A 21615-nucleotide genomic window follows, 5' to 3' on the forward strand; every position below is an offset into this window, starting at 1 on the left:
AAAACCCCCCCCCCCCCCCACACTTCGCCACGTCGGTCGAGCATTTGTTGTATGGATAAAAACTTTGTATAATAAATTCTTATAGACGCATAAAGTCCAGAGTGACAATCAAGTACGGTAGTGCAGAGTAAATAATATTGAGGAACGGCAGCACTAGGCTAGGAACAGAAGAAAAATCACAATGAGTCTAGGTCGAAGTCGCACCCTCGTTGTCTCCCACTCCCGTACTTCTTTTCGCCCTTCTCCATCGTGCGTGGCACGGGGAAGCCGGTAATTGCGAACTTGTGAGCACCAGATTCCGCTGGCGGTGGAGGAACTTCATGAAGTTGTACTTAGCAATCTGTAACGTGTAAAACATTAAAATACACTTACTTTTAGCATTCGATCGAAAAGCCGGGGTTCCGCCATTAGGGATCGGACTTCCGGCGACAATATTGCCAAGAGAGGGAGACCGGCGCCCAGGTGGAAGCGCTGGCGGCGTCGGAACCGATAAAGTACTGGGACCAGATGCTACTCTGTTTCGTGCACCACCAGGTGGAGGCGGTGGAGGCGGGACATTGCGCGCAGCAGGAGACGGTCCAGGAGGTGGGGGAGGAGGCACAGAGGACGGTCCGTTAAATCTTGCAGCAGGTGAAGGACCGCGAGGAGGCGGAGGCGCCTCACTACTGTGCGAATGACCACGCGGTCGCGGAGGAAGCGTAGCAGGGCTTGGGCTCCTAAAGCTCGGCGAACTGTTTACCGGTTTTCTAGAAGGTAACTTCGGGGGCGGACGAGCCGGCGTCACAGGTGCTGACGCCGTCAGTTCTAACGCTACAGACGCAGGTCGAGGCGGAGGTTTAGGAGGTGCAGGTCTGCCTGACCCAGTTGTCGATAGAGCTGCTTTGCGTGGTGGCGGAGCTGGGGGTGCATGATGCGGTCTTGAAGGTAACGCCGGCGGTGCTGGGACGGAACGGCTTGGAGGACCAGCAGACGAAGGGCGGGGAGGAGGCGATGGGGTCTTGCGCAGCGTCGCCGCTTCTTCCGCATTTATCCTGCTAATCTGAGAGGCCGGTACAGGACGTGGTGGTGGTGTGCGCACCACCGTCGGTGAAGGGACTAGTCGGCTGGGAATCTGAGGAGCTGCTGGGCGTACGGGAGGTGAAGAAGGCCTCGGAGACGGAACAGGTCGACTAGGAGGTGCCGGTGGTGCAGCACTCAGTGTTGGTACAGGTCTACTAGGCGGTGCTGGAGGAGGTGCTGATGCAGAGGATGGAGGCGGACGACCGGGTGGAGGGGGCGCCGGCGAAGGTCTCGAAGGAGGCGCAGGTGGCGTCGGTACACCATTAGAAGATGGCTCGCGCTTTGGTATCGAGGGCGGTTTCCCAAGATTCAAAGATTTCGCTGCATTTATGTAGGATGTTAATCAATATCAATGACACAATCGGATAAAGAGTAATAATCGACCTTGGCTGTTTTGCGTAGGCTTTAGTTTTGGTACCCCGCCAGCAAACAGAGCTCCTAGTTGAGGTGGACCTGCACTTGCTGAGGATGCACTCGACGCCGATGGCATGACTGGTGGTGCTGCGAACCCCCCACCGCCTGCAGACGGTCCTTTCTTTGTGCCATCAATAACAGGAGCACTCCTGTCATGCGTCGCAGTCTTTTTGAGAGCCTTTCCTGCTTGAATCTGCGCCAAAAGAGCCGAAGACGCCATGGTGGGAGGGAACAAGCGTCGATGAGGGTAGAGGAGAGCGTGGACGCAGGGACTGCGCGTCCGATGGCTATGGCAGTCCTTGTTCAAGCAGTGCTGCCACGCTCCAGGCTATTTCCCAAACCGAAACATCATTACACCACAAAAGTTACAAAGACCCAAAATGAAAGTCAATTACCATTACAAAATTTAAAAACGTCCAGAATATGTATGTTTATATCAAAGGAGCGTTGTCAAATTAATTTCAAGTAAATAATATTGGTCCTCTAATAATAAATCATATCCGATGTGCCCTGCTACGAGGCGGAGGGAATTGCATTCGTGGTCCGCGTACAGAACTTACCCGCTTAATCACTCCAACACTAGTAGATCTACTTGTGGTGGATAATTGGATGTTATCTACAGGATTCGATGGAGTCGATACTTTCGCAGGAGGAGGAGGCGTGGTTTGCTTTAAACTACGAGGGCCCGAAGGCAGACCCAGACGCGTGTACTGACTAACGTTAGTCTTTGGAGCTGGAATTGATGATGGAGGAACTGGCCAGCCACCGTTGAAGGTAGGCATCATTGGGACAGGGGGAACCAGTCGCGAGATCTTGTATGTATCGATCGTACGGTCAGACATCCATGAATCGTCCGATTGACGCTTCACAAATTCAGGAATTGACCCATCAGACTCCGAATGGTGCGTTCTATGAGATCTTGGCGTCGACGTCCGTGGGGTCTGTGTTCGTGTGCTGGCTGACGACTTCATCTTATCCCGAGCGGCATGTCCTAACTCCGGCCGAAGGATGTCGGACCCGTAACGGACGCTCTCCGAAGCAAGTGTCTGCACCATTGATTCTGTCGCGCTGGGTCGCCTTGAACGAACTGCCGCTTGCGGTGGTATTTGGAGGGGCAGAGAAGTAGTTCTATTAGGCATACGCTGGTGCGGCCGGGGGAAAAGGACGCCTGTATTTTCCGAACTGGCTGAACGCTCACTGTCCTCGAATTGTCGTGCGAGCTCCGCCTTCGGCACAATCGGACGGACAAGATGCGACCTCTGAGACTTCTGCGATTTACGGGAACGACTTGAGGTTCTCGTCTTGTGGGATCCCGCTCGTGATCTAGATTTAGAAGGAGAGCGTGAAGGCCTCTTCGACTCTGGTTTCTTCGTAGGTCTTGTCGTAGGTATAGGAGGCAAAGGAGGCGTCCTTGGTACCTCATATAAAAGAGCGTCAGTCCTGCTCAAACTGACCGGGCGACCGAACAGCGTCGCGTCCGAACTTGAAGTGGTCATGAGCCCAGAATATCCTCCTATACGGGGACGTTCCGCTTGTCTAGCAACCATAGAGAGCGCCGCTGCTGAAAATGGATGTGGTGCAGGCATCAGTGACCTGTAGCGAACTAGATGCTGGGATTCAGGTCTCTGTGATAACTTGTTGTCGATTTGCGGCGCAATATCTCCGTATACCCGAAGCGGCGGGTGATAATCATTGAAAGCAACTGAACGAGAATGAATGAGTTCACGGGATCTGAATCCTGCTGATAATACGCACTCAATACAATCAAGGCTGCAATGCTGAAGGGCACAGAGTCTCCCACATAAGTCGTCTTGACACTAGCAGGAACCATCGTAATTAAGTCGAAAAGCAGCAACGAAAAGCCTCTAATGATACGAAAATCTCGAAATAAGGCGTCGAGTCGGCGTCGTAGCGGAAAATGGGCCGGTGCGATTATGTCGAGAAATCTATAGATGACATAGACCTCAAGAAGTATTGTTATTATTGAAAGTGGCAAGGAAGGTGCCAGTTTACTGCAACAGCTTACAGGTTAGCGGGCGGGCTTGCTTGACATGCATGATTATCTCACTCACTGTTGTCGATAGCATATTCCCATGGCCTCCAGCACAGGATTTTGACCGTTGCCTTGTTGCATTGACTGCGTGACCAGATAACTACATCAAAGAAATCAGAGCAACGATCAAGATCGGAAAGCACCCTCTCACCTCTGCTTGATATCGCCAGGTTCAAGCGCATTTGTAAGTATGACTAGGACTGGTAATAAGGAGAAAGGTTAGGTAAAGGTTAAGTAAATTCCAAAATTAGTAAGATAGAGCTTACTTGCAATTACGCCTACGACGGCCCAGAAAGCGATCCTCTCAATCCGCTTCACACCCAGCGAACCTAGGTCAAGTCCAAGTACAACCAGTCCGATAAGTCGTGCCGACTGGAAGGACATAGAGTCCCATGCAATCACAAATGCTATAAATTCGTGAATAGAGGTCTTTTGGATAAAGTGCGTCTCTCCTTACCGCATAATACCCGATCACTGTCGGAAAGTCTTTCTATGACTATCCCGACCACTAGAGAGGACACAAGCTGCGTTATGCTACCCATAAAGAAGAACAACGTCAGGGCGAAAATTAAGGAAGCATTTCCCCTTCGCCGAAGGTAGGGGTCACTGGTTGAGGCTCTAACACCGAAAGCCCGATCACTAGCGCCTGCTACAAACAGATTTTGGGCTTCTTTGTCAGATTCGGATGGCGCAGCTCCTCGGAGTCGACGACTTGCGATCCATGCGGAAATCTTTCGAACTATACGAAGTCTGATGTAATGAAATAAAGGGGATCGTAAAAGGTGCCAAAGGCTTTCCCAGAAGACAAAGCCAGCAAAGAAAGCAGATGTAATATGGCTGCAAAAACATATGAATCAAGGCAAAGCACGAGAGGGATTTGAAGTCAAATTGACGAACAAGTTTGGATGCCTTGTGAACTCGGATACATCATCGCTCCGAGTCCTATGCACAGCAAAGGCTCTATCAAAGTAGGATGCACTTGCCATTACCCAGAATGTGCTCGCTTGCAAGCTGTAGATTCAGACCAGCCGAGGAAACAGAGGGAAATGACTGTGAAAGAGCCAAGGAGCGGTGGCCTAGTGGGACATCATGACGGTAAGAGGTTGACGCCTCGACCGTCGAAGATCGTTGTATAAGAGGGCCATGGTTTGCGGTGCTCTGAGGCGAGAGCTGGAGATCAAGAAGCAGGGGTGACCGTATCTATGTGGCTCTGATACTATCTTAAGCTGCTTGCGGAGATAGATGCTAAGTTGAAAATAACGATGATGCATGGTGTGATAGTATATTTCAAAGTAGACCATCAATCATTCCAGGAGTAGATTGAGGTCAGACAAGACTCATGAGAAAGGTCATGCGAGTGTGATCGAGTCAACCCCAGCAGACAAGAAAAGTAGTGCAAACAGATTTCAAAAACTCAGTGTTCTGTTCGTTGTCACGAATTAAGCACAGGTGGTGTAAAGATTGGACTGAGCTCGGACGGCAGCCAAATTCGGCAGCAGGAGCCGAAGCGAAGGACGATCATTTGGTGACGTTAGTCACGCATATTGTGACAGATCGAGTTTTTGTCACAAGTACTGGTCCACCCACCGCGACTGTGACTGACTTCTGCACGCACGGCTTGTGCCAGTACGTTATACTGGCTAAGCCTCAAACTTCATCATCCACTTCATCCTTCATTCTCATCGCCCACCTGTGGGCTACACCTCACTATACACTTCCGAGACTACACTTCTTCCTGCTTCCTGGAGAGACGCGTGGCTGTCGAGCAAGGTGCTCGGCAAGAGGACTGAAGTGTGACAGTACGGGACTGTTCCTGCGCACTGATTTGCGTGCCCATTCTTCGCCCATACGCCTCATCTAGTGATTCAATTAAAGATGATGGATGGCCTGCCGCAGCTCGCGTCGGCGTCAGACCTCGAAGTCCGAGCGGCTCGTATTGCAGACCCGGCTGCACGTTCGTATTAAATTCATTGACATGACTAGTCAAGCAACAAGCTGACCGTATGCTAGCTTTAAAACTTAAACATGATGTTGCTCAAGAGCTGCGGGATATGGTTGACTCCGTTCGCGATATGGAGGCCTCAAGGACATTCCCGCACATGCTTACTGTACTCTTCGACACTCTTCGCAACACGGAGCCATCCTTCAAACGAGACTCACTGGAGTTTCAGTTTCGTCGAGCGCTTGTCGAAATTATTCACCGCATTCCGCCATCCGAGACGATGCGACCTCAACTCAACAACATAGTCGCTGGAATTCTGGGCATTCTAAAGAACGATACCGAGGATAACGCAGTCACTTCTTTAAAGGCGTTTCATGATTTACTACGAGTTATGAAGCAGATATCCGACGAACAAGCCGTGGAATTGCTGCAGATATTCCTTCAAATGCTCCGCAGTGTACCCAGTCTCGTTGCCGAATTCTTGTCTGAGAATTCGCCACCCACGGATGCCAACTCAGTGGTAACCAGCAATCGTAGTCTCAAAGTTATCACAGAGATGCCGTTCGTGCTGATATTCTTGTTCCAAACACCAAGTCGCACGGCTCTACTCCCTTTACTTCCCGAACTCATAGGTGCTGCTTTAGAAGTCCGTATTTAGTATCTTTCTGTATCGATCGCTGATTTCTAACTACTTCTCGCTATTTTCTTCCCGAATGTAGGCTGGTTCTGTCGAATCTCCGATACAGAAAGCTGCTAGGGAGAATTACGAAGCTATGGGGGGCATTTGGGCCGGTCAGGCTCCCAACATGAAGAATCCAAAGCTTTATGAGAACTTGGTGGCTGCACAGATTAAGGCAAGTTTGCAAGAGTTCCACTGTTATATTAATCAACTAATGTCTTCTACTTTAGCTAATGAATTTCTGTTCGTACATCTTTCGATCGAATCACGAGGCTCTTGGTCGGGACCCGCGAGGCGAAGCCATATCTGTTCAATGCGTCCGAATCCTTCAGGATTGCCCGAATTACCTGACTAATGCCAGAAGAGTAGGATCACAATTGCTTTAACCGATATAGTAACTGACTTGGAGTCCAGGAGCTTATATCTGTCCTTCGACATCAAATGGTGACACCATTCCGGCGTGCCTTCGTCCCGATCTTTGAGAAACTATTATCGGAGCGCATCATCTTGGGTTCTCCCGCAGCACCAGTTGACACGTCAAGGTGTGGCAATGTATGGTCATAGTAGCGACATTGTTGTTAACAGCATTTGCTCAGATTTGGACCATTCTTCACCGTCTTTGAGTTATCAGCTGGACTACGCTCCGAATTTTCCACGACACAAGTCACTCATATCATTAATGTGTATTCTCGATGGTTGCTCAATGCGCCGATGAATGCACAGGCTCAGTCGGTTTGTGCAAGAATGCTCACCGGGATGATTGAACCGGCTGTCACCAAATCGCCAAGCGAAGAGATGGCAGGTCTTACCATGATTGCGCTTCAGGCGGTTGTCGAGAAGATGAAGGCGCTGGACCTGACCTTTAAAGAGGTGAACACTCGCATCAAGAAGCAGAAGGAAGGGTCAGATGAAGATTCACAATTGGACATTTCCTACATTGAGAAGGAACGTCCATTGTTGCCTTCTAATACTAAGAATGAAAGCTCTGAAGGCATATCAGCAGGTTTGTCGCTGACTTAATGACGTGTCTGATAGTCAAATAACACATTCTTTAGACCTTCGATACCTATTCCGCACATTGCTCCACGCTTGCAGAGTGTCGATCACTATCCTCAAGAAGCTTGGTGCGACGTTGCCAGACGGAGAAATAGTAATTCCTGTTTTTGAGCACAGCATTGGCATTTTACTGTCCATCGAGAGTGCGGATTTCAAGGAAGAAAGGGATTCAATGGATCTATTGGCCATCATTCTGCAGGACATCAATCTACATGTTTTCCAGGAGTTATGGACACAGCGTCTGGAATTTTATTTCCGTGCTTGTGTGAAAAAGCCCAGTCTCCTTCACTTATCACAAGTATTGTTCCAGCAGAAAACGGTGTCTCAGACAGTCGTATCGACAACTCTGAGGCATTTGTCTGACGGGTTAAACGAACTGGGAGAATACGACGACGTTACCGCCTCCACGGTACTCAGGTTTTTCAAGATGACCTTCAGTGTTGTCGGAATACATCCTGATGCGAATGAGCCTGTCCTAGCTACTCATCTCGGCCGGCTTATCATGGATTCCTTCCCACTTGCTGCGAAGGCAACACGACCACTTTATTACTTCCACCTCATGCGTGCACTCTTTCGAGCGATAGGCAGTGGCGGAGGTCGATATGAACAATTGTACAAAGAGGTCCTTCCCTTGTTGCCAGAGATGCTCGATTGCCTCAATCGACAGCTGATGGCGGCAGATGCTCAAACCAGGGATCTACTAGTCGAGCTCTGTCTCACTGTCCCATTGCGGTTGACGCACTTATTACCCCATCTACATTACCTCATGAAACCGCTAGTCCTCGCCCTTCAAGGCGGATCTGAGCTCGTTTCACAGGGCCTCCGCACTCTCGAACTGTGCATTGACAACCTCATAGGCGATTTCCTGGACCCAATCTTACGACCTGTATTACGGGAGCTTATGGAGGCGCTCCACAGCCATTTGAAGCCATTGCCAGGAAACCATCACCATGCTCATACCACGATTCGCATTTTGGGGAAACTGGGAGGTCGGAACCGCCGTCTTCTTGATGAAAAGCCGAATCTGGTTTACAAGCCATACTCGGACCCGGCGACTATCACAGTGTCATTCAGCGGTAGACAAGAGGCAGTTCGACTCGGACCTGTTGCTGGTTTATCCGCACGTCTCTTAGCGAAGACTAATACTACAGACAGGATTCACGCGTATAACTACTTGGAGCACACATTGACGTATTTACTAAACGAGGTATGGTTGTCCTCCCGTCTTTAAGTTACAACGCTAACAGCAGACAATCTAGGGGCTAACTGGCTCGGACAGAGAAAGCATTTTCGTTGAAGGTGTTAAAGGGCTCTTCGATGCTATTCATGTTCCAGAAGTCCAGGATCGTGCACAAGAGTATCTGCGGACCCTTTCTCGTCATGTTTTCACTTTGGAGGCACGCAAAGCCCTCTCCAAGGATGTCACCAGTAGGAGATTTCCCAGTCATATGTTTGGTCTCTACCTCGATGCCTTCCCCCTGGCACTTGCCCGATCGGACGAGAAGGAGGCTCAAAAAGCTGCAGAAGTGGTAAAATCAATTGTTCACGATCTCGTGCCAATTGGATATACCAATGGCTTGAAGCATTTGGATATACTTCCGATACTGCACATGGTTGCGACCCGCTTCAGCACGTTCTGCTTCGAAGATGCTTGGGTCAGGAAGAGTGCTGGTGTTGCAGGGATCATGATCATGTCCTCTACGCCTGAGATTGGTGACAAGTGGCTGTTCGCTCGGGAGATCGATATCGTTCGGACGCTTCTTCACGTGCTGAAAGATTCGCCGCACGACCCTCCGCGAAACGTCAATGGCATAATTGAGGATCTAGAAAAGATTCTGCGCATGACGAACACCAAGCGTCCAAACCAAATGGAAGTTGACGGGCAGCCTCCAGCACAGGCTAATAGGATACCATTTTTGATTGGGATTTTCTTCAACGACATTACATCCCCGCATCCTGTCGTTCGGAAGACAGCGCAGTCGTGCATCAAGTTGCTTTCTGATCTCTGTGGAAAGCCGATTGGCGAACTGTTAATGCCGCATCGTGACCGTGTCATGACATCCATCTTCGTCAAGCCATTGAGGTCCCTTCCTCACCCTATCATAATTGGCCAAGTAGAAGCAGTGCGATACTGCATAAGCTTAGAGACATCTTTGCTGGAAGTCAATGACGAGCTTATTCGCCTACTCCATGAAGCGTTGGCATTAGCCGACAATAGCGATCAGGCCCTTATCGCTAAAACGGATATACGAAAGAGCACACGAGAAGTAACACAGCTGCGTGTTGCATGCTTGAACCTCTTGACAGCTGCCCTGCCTCTTACGGACTGCTTCTCGCGTGTACCCACTACGCGACAAAAGTATAAGAATTATTTTCGTGTGTCGAACCAGAGACTAACAACAGCTTCTTCAGGGTTACATCAGTATATTTCAAATCACTTTACAATAGCTCCAGGGATGTCGCAGATGCTGCCCATGCTGGTCTACGGATTGTGTTGGGGGATCAGTCACGGTTCCAAAAAGATCTTCTTCAGTCTGGCTTGCGGCCTATCTTGATGAATTTATCCGACACCAGGAAGTTGACGATCCAAGATCTTGAAGGTCTGTCAAGGCTTCTCAGACTTTTGGCGAACTATTTCAAGGTTGAGATCGGCATAAAACTTCTCGACCACTTCCGAGCCATTGCAGACCCACAAATGCTTCAAGCTTCAGCACGGACGCCGTTGTCTGAGAATGATTCCATCAACAAACTTGTTAGCCTCATCAATGTTTTCCACCTCCTTCCAGCGACGGCAATCATGTATCTCAAGGATCTTATCGATGCTGTGGTTCAGACAGAGGCGCGATTATTCTCATGCGCCAAGAGTCCATTCTCTGAGCCTCTCGGCAAATACGTTGATCGCTACGCGCCTGACGCCATGGACTACTTTTTGAAGAACATGTCCTCACCTCGACACGTACGCACCCTCAGAAACCTTCTAAATGCTGGTACGGCCCCAATGCTTCTCAGGGAACTGTCAGCCCGTTCTTGGGATATCGCCCGCGTATGCTTTTTGAGTGGCAACGCAGACACCATACTGCCCGGTCTTCTCGTATGCGAAGACCTTGCCAATCTTGTTCAAGGATGGACCAAGGGAAACGATATTATAGACACTGTACTTGGCCTATGGAAGCTGGAACCGGAGCATCCACCTGATTGGGCACCCCTGTCTCAACCAACGTATCACAAGCATTCTTCAATGATCTCGATTTTCAGGAAGGCGCTGCAGGAATCACCACGTATTGATATCCTTTTTGACATAGTGTCTGCGTATTCCATGGATGTAGTCACGGATCTCGGCGACCTAACGCACTTTCTTTACGAACACGTTGCTCTTCATGGGTCTTTCGCCTTCCGGCGTAACATACTGCTGAGATTCCTCGTCTGGTTTGACGACCCCTCAGTTTCATACTCAAGGAAAATGTATTGTCTGCGATATATTATCAGCCCCTTAATATCGGTGCACGCGAGCCGAGCTTCGGAAGATAGTATCGTTGACAGGTCGATTATTGAGCGCCTGCATACCAAAATTTGGAAGGCGGGTGACACCGATGCGTTTTCGGATGCGGACGATTTGTTCAAGGTCGAAATTCTGCACTTAACTACTGTTCTGCTTCATAAATGCCCGCAACTTCTCGTAAGCGCCAAGAAGGACATAATCAAGTTTGGATGGCCTTATATATCCAGCGATGATCAGACAGTTAGGCAGATGGCGTACCTTCTCACTGCGCGGTTCTTTGCTGCGTTCGACTCCCCCCCGAAATTCATCATGAGGACGTGGACCGGTCTCCTCCAGCCTCCTCACGTTGACGGCAACCGAGCGCTGACCCAGCAGACCCTTGATATTCTTGCTCCTGTTCTTCAGAAAATGCCAAATGACCCATCGATGCCTCACTGGGCAAGGACAACTCGACGTCTGCTCGCTGAAGAGAGCAACGGCAACTTGCACGTTATCATGATTTATCAACTCATCGCGCGTCAACCAGACCTATTCTATTCATGCCGAGCACTTTTCATCCCACACATCATTAACTCGCTGCAGCGGCTAGGGTTCCAGATGAATGCAAACAACGAAGGACGGATACTTGCTTTAGATGTCCTAGAGGTTATATACAAGTGGGAGAAGAAATCGGCGGATAGTGGTGACGAGTCGGGATGGATTACTCCCCTCGTGTTCCGAGAAGGAGTCATTAGTTATCTAACTCGAGCGGCATGCGGACCTCAGGATGTTGTGACAAGGACCACTGTTGTTGCACGTTCATTAAGTCTATTGAAAGACCTTTTACGTTTGCCAGCCTGGGCGAGCGTCAATTTCAAGCTAGATTACTTCCGCAAGTCACTCTGTGAAGTAAGTGTGTTGTCATATAGATCGTACAATCACTGACGCAGCACAGGTGGAATTCACTCAGGAAACCGCACCTGTGATCGTTGCGAACGCCAGAGTGCTCAGTGTAGTTTGCGCTGATCGACCGGACGAGTGGTTCATCCAGAATGTCAAAGCTTTGCAGAAACTCGTCCAGAAGGGCATGCTTCTGGACGAAGTCATACTTCACGAAACTCTCCATCCAATTGTCGACCGCATCCTGAAACTGTATCCCCTTCCTAAAGAAGACGAAGAAGACAACACAGATGCGGCTGAATTCCATACCTTCGTTCAGAATGCTATATCAGAGGGTTTGAAGAGCATGACTGGTCTACGCGGTGCTTTATTGATGCTCAAATCGGTTGTGGAGATCGTTCCGGAACGGATCGAACCATTTGCTGCGGCTTTGATGAGACTTCTAGGGAAACTTGCGAAGGAGCACATCGGTTTACTGCCAGGAGCTGAGAACTACGATGCCATCGTTCGAATGCTCATCTCTATCCTGAAGATATGCCAGAACTCTTCGCAATTACCGCCCGAGCAGAGGAAGCTCCATTTAGGCAACTTGATCATCCTGGTTGAGAAGTCCTCCAGCCCAATTCTATGTCAATTCCTTCTCGACACAGGCCGAGATTGGGCGTTGCATCGACGTGATGCTTATCCGACGATGAAGGAGAAGGCCAGTTTACTTCAGAAAATGGCCAGCTTTGAGTCTCGTGGCACGGACCTTTTCAACCAATATCTTGAGCTCATCTACGACATATACACGGAGCCAACCTTGCGTCGCAGTGACTTAACGTCCAGACTCGAGCAGGCTTTCCTCCTAGGCTGCCGCTCCCATGACACCTCGCTCCGAGAACGATTTGTCGATCTTCTGGACACTAGCATTCCTCGTTCTCTGATGAGTCGCATGACATACATTTTAGGTTCTCAGACCTGGGAGGCATTGGCCGATCACAACTGGATTTATCTTGCGTTGGATCTTCTTTTGAGTTCAGTTGACAGTGAGATGCCGTTGGCGTCTTCTCCGAGTGTCGTGTTCACGCAAACATCGTCTCCATTGGCCTTAACGTTGGCCAACAGTACGATTCGAGACGTCATTCGCCCAATGAGACGACTCCTCTTTTATGATGCAGAATCAGCCCACGAAACATGGGTGTCCGTCTTCTCGTCCATCTGGTCGCTTCTCTCGCGTAAGGAACAGGGCGAGGTCACGCAGCATATGATAATCCTTCTCAGCCGCGAGCATCATATTCGCCAATGTGAGGCACGTCCTAATGTCGTACAAGCCCTGCTAGAGGGCATTCATGCTTGCTCTCCTCCCATGAATTTACCCGCTCACTTACTCAAGTACCTGGCAAAGACTTTTGGTGCGTGGCATGTCGCCTTAGAACACCTCCAGAAGTCACTGGAGTCTACCCGAGATGATGACGGAGTAGGCTTGGATAGCGTCTATGACGCTCTCGCCGAGGTGTATGCAGAACTGGCCGAGGAAGATATGTTCTACGGTCTTTGGAGGCGGCGGTCGTTGCATAACGAAACGAATGTCGCTGTCACTTACGAGCAAAACGGCATGTGGCCGGAAGCACAAATTTCGTACGAGCAGGCTATGATTAAGGCGAGAAATGGAATTGTTCCCTTTACAGAGTCCGAGTTTTGCCTTTGGGAGGATCACTGGATCATTGCTACGGAGAAAATGCAGCAATGGGATATTTTATACGAGCTCGCCCGAAACGATGGCAACAACGAACTGCTCCTCGAAGCTGCTTGGCGAAACAAGGATTGGGCAGACAAAGACAGCCTTCAAGTGATCGAGGAACAGGTACAGGGGATGTCTGATGTTGCGACACCACGCCGACGTGTATTCGAAGCGTTCATTGCTCTGGTGAAATCTCCCGGAGCGGTTGACAGAAACATCGAATTTACTCGAATCCTTGAAGATGCAATGCAGCTGTCACTGCGGAAGTGGATCGCCTTCCCTCCGAAGATGTCTGCGTGTCATATTCCTCTTCTTCAGCACTTCCAACAGTTCGTTGAGCTTCAGGAAGCTGTGCAGATATTCGGCTCATTGGCTACCACGACCACAGTGAACCTTGAAAAGAAGTCAGCTGACTTGAAACTGGTACTTCAGGCGTGGAGAGAACGTCTACCGAACTTACATGACGATATTAGTGTCTGGAGTGACCTCGTTGCTTGGCGGCAGAACGTTTTTAGTTCCATCAACAAGCACTACATTCCTTTGATCCAGTCTAACAGTCAGAATGGAGGCCAGGCCAGTGCTGCGAATACATACGGTTACCGCGGATACCATGAGACAGCTTGGATCATCAATCGCTTTGCGCATGTTGCTCGCAAGCATGATTTGTTCGACGTTGCTCAACAGTCTCTGACCAGAATCTATGAATTGCCGAACATCGAAATCTCTGAAGCCTTCCTCAAGTTGCGCGAGGAGGCTCGCTGCCGCCTTCAGGTGCCCGAACGAATGGTGGACGGTCTGAACTTGATCAACAACACGAACCTGGTGTATTTCTCTACTCCACAAAAAGCGGAATTCTACACGTTGAAGGGCATGTTCTATTCCGCTCTGAACGACAATGATGAAGCGGAGAACTGTTTCAGTCAGGCGGTCAGCATGGACATGAACGTTGCGAAGGCGTGGGCTGAATGGGGTCGATTTAATGACAAGATGTTCAACGCCAACTTCACGAACGTCGGCTCTGATGCAAAGCACGGCGCGCATGCTGTTTCATGTTACCTTCAGGCTGCGGGTCTGTATAAGAATGCAAAGAGCCGCCCGCTCTTGACCAGAGTGTTGTGGCTTTTGAGCGTCGATGATGCTTCGAGTAATATTGCCCGAGCCTATGATACTTATTCTGGAGACAAGGCCCTCTGGTACTGGATAACGCTAATTCCGCAATTGCTTTTTTCATTGTCGTATGCTGAAGCCCCACAAGCACAGGGCATACTCATTGATCTGGCCAAGGCATATCCACAGGTGTGTACAGAGATCCTATGGTTTTGCTTCCTAAGTTGACGATTATTATTAGGCATTGTTCTTCCCATTGAGATCGTTGAGGGAAGAGATGCAGCAGATACGGAAAGCCGCTCAACAGAAAGCAGCAGCGCAGGCAGCCCAGAACGCTTCGCATGGAGATCAGAACGCGTCGAACTCTGATATAGCTATTGACGGAGCGTCAAATGCAGCAGGACGACCTGCAGGGGAAGGCAGCAGGAAGGAGGATTGGATGCTGGTCGAGGAAGTCGCGGCGTTGTTGAAAACGAATAACCCGTTACTCGCCCTTACTCTGGAGACTATGGTTGATCAATTCATTATGAAATTCAAATCGACCCCAGAGGAAGAAATCTATAGGTTCACCTTCATGCTCTTGCAAGACGCCGTGCAGGTAAGTCATCTTTTTCCATCATTTATTACTCACGAATAATCGTATTCCCTAGAATGCAAGCTCTCGTGCAAGAGATCCGAATGACGACGGAAGGCTATCGGAACATAACCAGAGGAACATTGCCAAAATGGCCATCCATCTCGCGGGTCCTGCTAGAGTATGTCTACACCACTTTTCACAGAGCATTAACTGATTGCTGGTTCTTCAATCTATAGAAAGACTACGAGGACGAATTCGTGCACAGTAAACCGCTCATGGGAGAGTACATCACCAAGCTGCAGCAATGGCGAGACCGATATGAGACATTTTTGGATGCCCGTCCTCGCATGCAGCCGCTTGATCTCATCAGCCACTGGCTAATTGAGTTCCAGTATGCAAAATTCGATGAAGTAGAAGTACCAGGCCAATACCTTGAGGTGACCTTACTAAATAATTCTACAATAAAACAATGACTAACGTCTAGTACCTTCAGCTTACGGATGGCCCTCAGCAGTTCAGCCGTATCCGGCAATTTGGTTCCAAATTCGAAATGAGCCGTGGTCAAGGATTCTGCTTCAAGCGCTTCGTTATTCATGGACACGATGGCATGAAGTATAATTTCGCTGTCCAGCAGCCTGCAGCTCGTTGGATACGACGGGAAGAGCGTGTCATGCAGCTGTTCCGCACATTCAATCAGTAAGTGGAATGTTCTCTTTATAATCGTGTCATATTTATCATGACTGTTCGTAGCGCCCTCACCCGCAGAAAAGAGAGCAGGAAACGTAATTTACAGTTCCACCTCCCTTGGGCAGTATCACTGAGCCCAAGCGTCCGACTTATCACGAATGACTCTTCTTATGTGTCACTGCAAGATATCTACGATCGACATTGTAAAGACATGGGTATTACTCGAGAGGAGCCAGCCATTCTTGTTTCACATAAAACCAAACAAATCGCTCGTGAACTGGGTCGTCCAGTGGGTATTGTTTTCGTCGCCTAGGTCCCTTGCTGACATATCTATCTACTGTTTTCGCCAGCCGACGCCGACAGAGCTTAATTCTCTTCGAAAGGCTGTCATGGATGAGGTCTGCAGAAAGATGGTACCAGAGGATATTCTCAGTCGTGTGAGTTCAATCTCTGTGAACGTTCCATCGTGTTTCAATGGAAAACTGATGTCTTAATGTAGTACATGACCCGCACTATGTGTGGACCGCAAGAGCTCTGGAGAATGCGCAAGACCTTCACGCTTCAGTTGGCTGCTGTCAGCTTCATGACTTACGTAGTTTGTATAACGCAACGGCACCCGTCTCGTTTCCAAATTTCTCGATCGACAGGTCAGATCTTCATGTCGGAGCTACTGAGCGGTGTGTATCAGTACTATCTCTATCTTTTGTTGAGCTGTTACTCAGCAAAGATTCTCAGGTGTCAACTCCCAAACTTGCTTGATCACTCAAAGCGAAGCCGTCTTTTTCCGTTTCACGCCTAATCTACAGAATTTCGTAAATCCTGTGGGTACAGAGGCGCTGTTCTGTCCCGGAATAGTCGCGATTGCACGGGCTTTGACGAAACCAGAGGTAAGGAAGACGAACTGCATGAAAAACATACCGTTGACCTGATCCACAGTACGAACTGGATCAACATCTCTGTTTGTTTATCCGGGATGAGGTGTTGACCCACTCAAACATCAAGGGCAAGCGTGACACGAATCAAGAAGCCATGTTCCGCGCGCGTGTTACAGACAACATCAACGGGATTGTGAGTAGAGCAGAAACGATGGGTTGCAAGATCGAAAAGAACCAGGTAATGAGGTTTACTTTACCTTCATCAGTCTTTCTCTTGCTCATGAAGCCTACTCTGCAGGATCCGAAGGACGATAAAGTAACGCAATCTATGCAGAGTGCTGCGAACTTGATTTCCAATTGTACGAACCCGACTAGACTGGCAAACATGTCAGATGCTTATCAGCCATGGTATTAATTGCCGGTGTAAAAAGTAGATTTTGCTTTGTCTTTAAGCTGTCTTTTGTGCTACTTGCATGTGTATTTCTCCACTCGCCATGTATGTATCATTAGATTCATTAATAGAATTGCACTCTTTTAAGAAGTTAGGCAAGGAGCGTCCCTTATGTCGATCTTGACATGACGACGCCGATCAGTGCTTCGTTAAAGCCGGATTCGGATTCCAGCTCCGGGTCCTGCATAGACACTCATCACCAGAACATTCGCGATCCCCTGGGCACACGTATTCCACTGACTACCATCACTGTTCAGCACATACTTTCTTGGATGCAACACTGAATACTGCAGCCTGCTCGCTACCTTTGGACTGCGTCCCATATCGATCACAGGGTGAACATGCATAGACTACTGCACAACGTTGCGTGTTCGCCGTCGACATCGACAGCGACACACGAATATCGAAACAAGTCACTAAAGCAAGTGTATGCGGGGCAACTTGATAAAGTAAACGTGCTTGGCAATGATAATGACTATGGACATACGGGGTGCGTAATACTCACGCAGAGTTGAGAGTCTGGTTAACGGCCTACCATGTCCTAGTTGTGTGAATGCGCTCAGTTGGGAGCTCGATGGTAATGTGCTCGTTAGTGGTGGTGATGACACGACGTAAGTATTGTCTCTGCATGCCTTTGCACTTGGAACTATCGCTTACACCTTACAACTAGCCTTCGGTTATGGAGACAAGATACGGATGATTATTCCACTCCGTATCCGTATAAGGAGACGGCCATTGTACGAACAGGTCATACTGGTAATATTTTCAACGCCCGTCTGCTGCCGTCTTCCTCTCGTATGTGCGTCCGCATCTTCTTCTTTCTAGAGTGATTGAACTGACAACATTGTCATCTCTCTTTATCGTATTCCAGAGCAACAGTTGCTGGTGACCGTCAAGTGCGCATCTTCGACGTCGAACGCGCTCTGTCTAACTCAAGTAATGGGAAAGCTCCAGAGTATAGTGAGCGGGAAACATGTACCCGAGTCCTCAAATGCCACAGTGGGCGGACGAAACGCATCGTAACGGAAGAAAGCTCTGATGTGTTTTTAACAGTTGCTGAGGTGAGCCAGAGAAGCTCCTGGACTGACATATCTGTTCAGCTCTTTTGATATCCGTAATGAAGGATGGAACGGTTAGGCAACATGATCTACGTACTCCGCATCAATGCAATAGGCTACGTGAAAGCTGCCCAGCGCCCTTAGTTGCGCTACCCCATGATTTATCTGCTCTCGCACTATCTCCTCTTTCTCCCTTCATGTTCGTGGTGGCCGGAGAGTCACCATATGTGAGTTTCTATAACTATCGCTTGGCGGTCTTTTTTGACGTCTCCACCAGGGTTATCTATTTGACCGACGTCAGGTCGGAAGAACGCTGAGAGCAGAATGGGGCATGTCGTGTACTGATGAACACTACGTGACCTGTGTGCGGAGATTCGGCAGACCAGAGCTTGAGGGTATTGGACGGGGAGTTGAACACATTACTGGTGCTCGAATGGCGCAAACAAACGGAGATGAGGTTAGTACCAGGACTTTATTAATTTTTTTTTTTTTCTGACAAGTAGCTTCATAGGTTTTGCTCTGTGCGTTGTCTTTTACGCTCAATTCTTTTGAAGTGATTAATTTCTGTTCTTTCTATCTTATTGTAGCATATAGCGCAGACGCAGTATATTTGTATTCAACTCGCGATGAACCGCAAGATCAAGTTCGTTCATCCTCTATATTAAGTCCAAATAGCAGGGACAAGAAAGAGTCTTCCGTCCCAGAGAATGAGTCAAACGAGAAGAGGGACTCGGAAGGAATTGATTTGGAGGATCTAATGGTTCTGGATTCTGACTCGGGGTCGAACTCGAGTTCGCTACATTCAATGTCAGTCTCTAGCGAACCGACAACTGTTTCTAATGAAGGTACCAATGAAGACTCTAGCAGTGACGAAGAAGATGAAGACGAAGATGACGAGGACTTTGCTACACTCGAGCTTGATCAGAAATTCAAGGCTCCGATTATCATGCCTCGAAGGCGCTTTACCGGACATTGTAATGTTGAAACTGTCAAAGACGGTAAGCTATCTGCACCCCTGAGTGAATAGATTTTAAGTTGACTGGCTGATTTAGTGAATTTTATTGGAGTGGAGGACGAATTCGTTGCTTCTGGCTCTGATGATGGAAACTTCTTCCTCTGGAGGAAGGATAGTGGCCGGATACATGGCATATATGAAGGGGACCAAGCTGTTGTCAACGTTATTGAGTCTCACCCTCGATTACCTCTGATTGCGTGCAGCGGTATCGACACCACTATAAAGGTCAGTATTGCAGCCTAAGAACTCGACCAAAGAAAATAACTCAGGCACTATTCTTTCTTTAGCTATTCGCTCCAACGGAGACAACCGCTGTGTATTCCCGGACTCACAATGCTGAGGATATAGGGAAGAGAAATATGGCCCAGTCACGTATGTCGGCGAGGGCGCAAGCCAGTGGCTTCGCGCGGTTGCTGTGGCATTATAGGTTAGCGCTACGACGAGCGGCAGAGGAGGACTAAATCTTCATTGTACATTTAATCGGATCAAAAATTGGTTTTTGTTTGTTTGTAAAACTGCATATACATGAATCTGTATCCTAACTCATTGCTGTGAATTCAATTGTTTGCATCAAGTTTTTGAGACGGATCGCGACGCGTTTGCGGAAGTCGGATGCTTGTTGCACTTCCAAATCTAGCGCGCGTCTCTTTACACCGATTTCCAGTCACAACTCAATTTGATCCTCCATCCCTCGGTAAGTTCTGAACTATGCACATTTATCGTCTGGACAACAAAACAATATGACGCTGAGAATATGCTTATGATAATGTTCATTCTAAGTTTGTCTACCTCACGAGTCACGACACGAATTCCGCCGAATACGCGACGACTTTCCTGCGTACGCATTATACCACATTGCTGTGGAAATCTTGTTCGACTGAACTGTGTTATCTGCAATAATCGCATTGTAAGTTTCCCCGATTCCCATTGTTGAGGTTGAGTTGGTCATGGAGTTCTCAACGATACCTTTGAAGTTCTGAGTAAGCTTGGCTTGGTACAAGCGCGTCAGGTTTTCGTCGTTTTTCCACCCTTCGTCTATACGTGTCTCAAGATATTTCCTTCGGCATCGTACTCCAGCTGGATCTAAACAGGCTGCGACGTATTCAGAGGGGTCGACTGTGGGGTAGAGATTTCAGTCGCGGCTTCATCTTTGAAGCTGTGACGGGAAGGTAACTCGGACCCTTCATTGCGGTTGTTTTTCTTTTTTATTACGGCGTCGTGTTTGGCCACTACCATTGCTGGAAGAAGCGCCTCTCTCTCTATTACTCTTCACACTCCTACTCTCTTCCTTTTAGTTGCCCATGCACGCTTCCCAAACACGGCCAAGACGTCATGAGCGGCATGACGAGGATGAACACTTCGTTGCTGCTAGGGGAAGCGACAGACGTCCAGAATCTTACAGTCGCTCACATCATCACTCAAGTCGAGCAGAACCTTATGGTAGCTCCTCGGTAGCTCATCGCGGCTACACTGATTCTCCTCATAATCGTCGTTCTGATGACTGGAGAGTAACTGAGTCTGCTTATGTGCCGTCGGCACATGACAGATATCGCGATGATGCTGTCACTCACACTCGCCGAGACGATTACCTTGACCGCTCTGAGAGCTGGAACGGAAGGGCTTCTGGGCACTCGCAATATTCTTCTGTCCAACGCGAGTGGACAAAGCGTGATGACCACGGATATGGTTCGACTTCATATTCTGAGAGTCGTGCGTGGGGAAGGACTTCAAGGTATGAGGAACCAAGTCGAAGTACAAACGGGCACGATGAGTGGGTTCGCGATGACGTTCGACCTGAGAGGGAACGGGATAGGTACAATAGGGATGAAGCTTTTACATCTAGGGACAGGAGCTTCCGAACTCGAGATGAGGTCGTAGCTATTGAACCATCTCGAGATCGCTGGGCTGAGCAACCAGACGACCGACAACGATGGCGAGGAGGTGACCGCGAAAGAGGTCGGGAAAGGGAACGGGATATTGCTCAAGAACAAGATCCTATAGTCGATGACGTGGAACGAAAATGGGAGCCTGCACCCTCCTGGAAGTCCAGGGAACGAGACGAGACATTTCCAGCGCGATACGAACGTCCGGAATCACAACACGCATTTGCCAGGCCTAATAAGAAACCTGGAAAGAATAAGAAGAAAGGACATCAGGCGTTCCAAAAGCGAGATACCAGAAGGGACGATACTATGAACAAGTGAGTCCACGCCTTCACTCGTTGTCTTACTAATTCTAATTATTCGATCACAGCTGGCAAAAAAGAGATTTCTCATCTACGCAAAAGGACAAGGACACAGCAAGACCCTCATATGGGAAGCGGCGGCATGATCATTCTCCGGAATCTCGGTCGCGTTCACCTGCTCGATCCATTTATTCCCGGCGCTCCTCGAACCGCTCGAGGTCAAGATCTTTATCCCCAAAACGACGAAAACGACGAGAAGAGCAACCCGCCCGAGTTGGTGCTAGTCCTGTAGGAAGGAAAGCCAGTAGTCGGCGCAGCCGTTCGCCAGCGTATTCACAGAGTTCATTCACTAAGTT

The 21615-nt window shown here is 48.9% G+C and overlaps 4 protein-coding genes across 4 annotated transcripts; 2 read left to right on the forward strand and 2 right to left on the reverse strand.

Annotated features, from left to right (window-relative positions):
* Positions 1-87: 87 nt before the first annotated feature.
* Positions 88-1752, reverse strand: FOMMEDRAFT_142074 (uncharacterized protein). The gene is made up of 3 exons (XM_007268674.1): positions 1444-1752; positions 373-1380; positions 88-316 (listed from the first exon to the last, which is right to left on the reverse strand). Exons 1-3 carry the CDS (start codon positions 1691-1693, stop codon positions 177-179), a joined length of 1398 nt encoding a protein of 465 aa, XP_007268736.1. The 5' UTR covers positions 1694-1752; the 3' UTR covers positions 88-176.
* A 215-nt stretch (positions 1753-1967) lies between these two features.
* FOMMEDRAFT_142075 (uncharacterized protein) lies at positions 1968-4111 on the reverse strand (the record flags this gene model as incomplete). The annotated part of the gene is made up of 6 exons (XM_007268675.1): positions 3984-4111; positions 3793-3933; positions 3678-3726; positions 3546-3626; positions 3229-3485; positions 1968-3175 (listed from the first exon to the last, which is right to left on the reverse strand). Exons 1-6 carry the CDS (start codon positions 4066-4068, stop codon positions 1968-1970), a joined length of 1821 nt encoding a protein of 606 aa, XP_007268737.1. The 5' UTR covers positions 4069-4111.
* A 1088-nt stretch (positions 4112-5199) lies between these two features.
* FOMMEDRAFT_111289 (FAT-domain-containing protein) lies at positions 5200-16965 on the forward strand (the record flags this gene model as incomplete). Its single annotated transcript, XM_007268676.1, has 20 exons — positions 5200-5480; positions 5537-6114; positions 6188-6322; positions 6378-6512; positions 6562-6689; positions 6744-7150; positions 7203-8410; positions 8463-9562; positions 9616-11590; positions 11637-14600; positions 14653-15009; positions 15062-15166; positions 15225-15425; positions 15482-15684; positions 15739-15964; positions 16026-16112; positions 16175-16352; positions 16411-16562; positions 16612-16788; positions 16837-16965. The coding sequence occupies exons 1-20, from the start codon at positions 5402-5404 to the stop codon at positions 16963-16965; spliced, it is 10524 nt and encodes a 3507-aa protein (XP_007268738.1). The 5' UTR covers positions 5200-5401.
* A 306-nt stretch (positions 16966-17271) lies between these two features.
* On the forward strand, positions 17272-19614 carry FOMMEDRAFT_126398 (WD40 repeat-like protein). The gene is made up of 10 exons (XM_007268677.1): positions 17272-17491; positions 17547-17612; positions 17672-17800; positions 17873-18062; positions 18125-18286; positions 18337-18516; positions 18571-18580; positions 18647-19057; positions 19112-19299; positions 19362-19614. Exons 1-10 carry the CDS (start codon positions 17343-17345, stop codon positions 19533-19535), a joined length of 1659 nt encoding a protein of 552 aa, XP_007268739.1. The 5' UTR covers positions 17272-17342; the 3' UTR covers positions 19536-19614.
* Positions 19615-21615: the final 2001 nt, after the last annotated feature.

Source organism: Fomitiporia mediterranea, assembly GCF_000271605.1.
Source record: "Fomitiporia mediterranea MF3/22 unplaced genomic scaffold FOMMEscaffold_8, whole genome shotgun sequence".
Lineage (NCBI taxonomy): Eukaryota > Fungi > Basidiomycota > Agaricomycetes > Hymenochaetales > Hymenochaetaceae > Fomitiporia > Fomitiporia mediterranea.